General features: G+C 46.0%; 1 protein-coding gene across 1 annotated transcript; it reads left to right on the forward strand.

Annotated features, from left to right (window-relative positions):
* Nucleotides 1–276: 276 nt before the first annotated feature.
* On the forward strand, nucleotides 277–1,591 carry Cbr-sams-1 (the record flags this gene model as incomplete). Its single annotated transcript, XM_002645372.1, has 3 exons — nucleotides 277–345; nucleotides 395–1,371; nucleotides 1,423–1,591. The coding sequence occupies 3 exons, from the start codon at nucleotides 277–279 to the stop codon at nucleotides 1,589–1,591; spliced, it is 1,215 nt and encodes a 404-aa protein (XP_002645418.1).
* Between the last annotated feature and the right edge of the window lie 809 nt (nucleotides 1,592–2,400).

The raw sequence follows: 2,400 nt of genomic DNA on the forward strand, positions 1-2,400 counted from the left end.
TTTCCCCTTCGTTCTATTCGTTTTTCCGTCTTGATCGCTCTTTGTCGCCCTCTCTTCCCTTCTTTCGTCCATCGAGAGAGAGATAACATCAAAGTGGTGAAACAGTCAAAAAAGATAGGACTTGCGAGAGTGCGCGAGACGCAGACGCGTAAACTGGGCTGTTCGTTGACCCCGCCCCCGGAGAAGGGCCGAGTCCCTTTATAAGCGCTGTCCTCCGCCCAACAACTCAGCTCAACGTTCACTTCTGAGTTTCTCAGAACTTATCCTCCGAACACTATGCCCGCTACTTTCCTATTCACCTCGGAATCTGTCTCCACAGGACATCCGGATAAGATGTGCGATCAGGTAATTTTTGTTTTCTATATTTTCTTTGCTCTATTTTTTATAATTTTAGATCTCTGACGCTGTCTTGGACGCTCACTTGGCTCAAGATCCAAATGCCAAGGTTGCCTGTGAGACTACCACCAAGACCGGAATGGTTCTCCTTTGCGGAGAAATCACCTCAAAGGCTGTTGTTGACTACCAGAAGGTCGTCAGAGACTGCGTTAAGAAAATTGGATTCACCTCTTCCGATCTCGGATTCGACTCTGCCACATGCAACGTCGTCGTTGCTCTTGAGAGCCAATCTCCAGAAATCGCCGCTGGAGTCCATCAAGACAAAGGAGATGATGAAGTTGGAGCTGGAGACCAAGGAATCATGTTCGGATATGCTACTGATGAGACCAAGGAAACTATGCCATTGACTCTCCTTCTCTCCCACAAGATTAATGCTGAGCTTCACCGTCAACGCCGTTCCAAGGAACTCCCATGGGTCCGCCCAGACTCCAAGTCCCAAGTCACAATTGAGTACGAGTCTCGCAACGGAGCCACCATCCCACTTCGTGTCCACACCGTCGTCGTTTCTACCCAACACGATCCAAACATCACTTTGGAGACTCTTCGTCAGGAAATCAAGGAGAAGGTCATCAAGGCTGTGATCCCAGCCAACTTGTTGGATGAGAACACCGTCTACCACATCAACCCATGCGGAACCTTCGTCATGGGAGGACCAATGGGAGATGCCGGACTCACCGGACGCAAGATCATCGTCGACACCTACGGAGGATGGGGAGCTCACGGAGGAGGTGCTTTCTCTGGAAAGGACCCAACCAAGGTCGATCGCTCTGCCGCCTACGCAGCTCGCTGGGTTGCCACCTCTCTTGTCAACGCTGGACTCGCCAAGCGTGTGCTCGTCCAACTCTCCTATGCCATCGGAATCGCCAAACCAATTTCTGTTCTCGTCTATGCCTTCGGAACTTCTCCACTCACTGATGAGGAGCTCCACGAGATCGTCGAGGACTCTTTCGACCTCACCCCAGGAGCCATCATCAGGTGAGAATTTTAATTTTATTTGTGAAATATTATGAACTAGTATTTTTTCAGAGAGCTCGACTTGAAGCGTCCAATCTACGAGAAGACTGCTGAGAACGGTCATTTCGGTCATGCCGAGTTCCCATGGGAGCAGCCAAAGGCACTCAAGATCAGCCCAGCACTTATAGAGAAGGTCAAGGGAGGATCCGTCATTCCAGCCACCTCTGCTATCGCTCACTAGATTGTTTTCCGGTATGCATCTCACTTCCTCCCCAATCCATCTCGACGCATTCCTTTTAGATCTAACTTTTCTCTTGTTCCCCGTTCGTCTCCAAAACCTACCGACTCTCATTAGCTTTTCGCATGCACCCACAACTAGCAATTGTTTGAATATATTGTTAGATTTAGATTCTTTTTTTAAACTTTCTGGAACTATTCCAACCCGATACAACACCATCGTATTATAGTTCAACCTTCACGTATTTCACGGCTCCATACTTAATGATGAGCACTCTAGAATAGCGCTATCTTAGCTTAGTCGCACCCATTCAACTGCCCCGCTTGCACCCTCTAAATTAGCCTCTTTTCTGATGCGAATATTTTAGCTGCTGATGCCATCCCGGTTTCCGCGTCACACATCGCTGAGCCACAAAAAATCTTCCCAACAAAAAATAATTAGAAAAAAGTCGGAAAACCTTGAAAATTACAAATGCTTTTTTGCTCATACCTACTCTTCCCCTTTGGTCCTCACCTCGCTGCTCTCTCTGTATTATCGCATATCATACCTTGCAATTATGGAATGGTATCGGATGTCTTCATTATATACTCCCTCCCCCCTATATTCACGTTCTATTATTCCATACCATGGATATTTTTTGTATTCCTTCTTTTTTATTGTAATAATTTGCTTTTTTGAATAAATCTGAAAAATTGAATGGGAGCGAAATCAAACAATTGAAAGATCTTTGCAAGATAAGGCAATCATCGACTATTAAACGATAAAATGTTTTAATGATAAGATAACTTTGAAGGTAAAATTGACGTTGAAAC

This window comes from Caenorhabditis briggsae (assembly GCF_000004555.2).
Source record: "Caenorhabditis briggsae complete genome, chrX, whole genome shotgun sequence".
NCBI lineage: Eukaryota > Metazoa > Nematoda > Chromadorea > Rhabditida > Rhabditidae > Caenorhabditis > Caenorhabditis briggsae.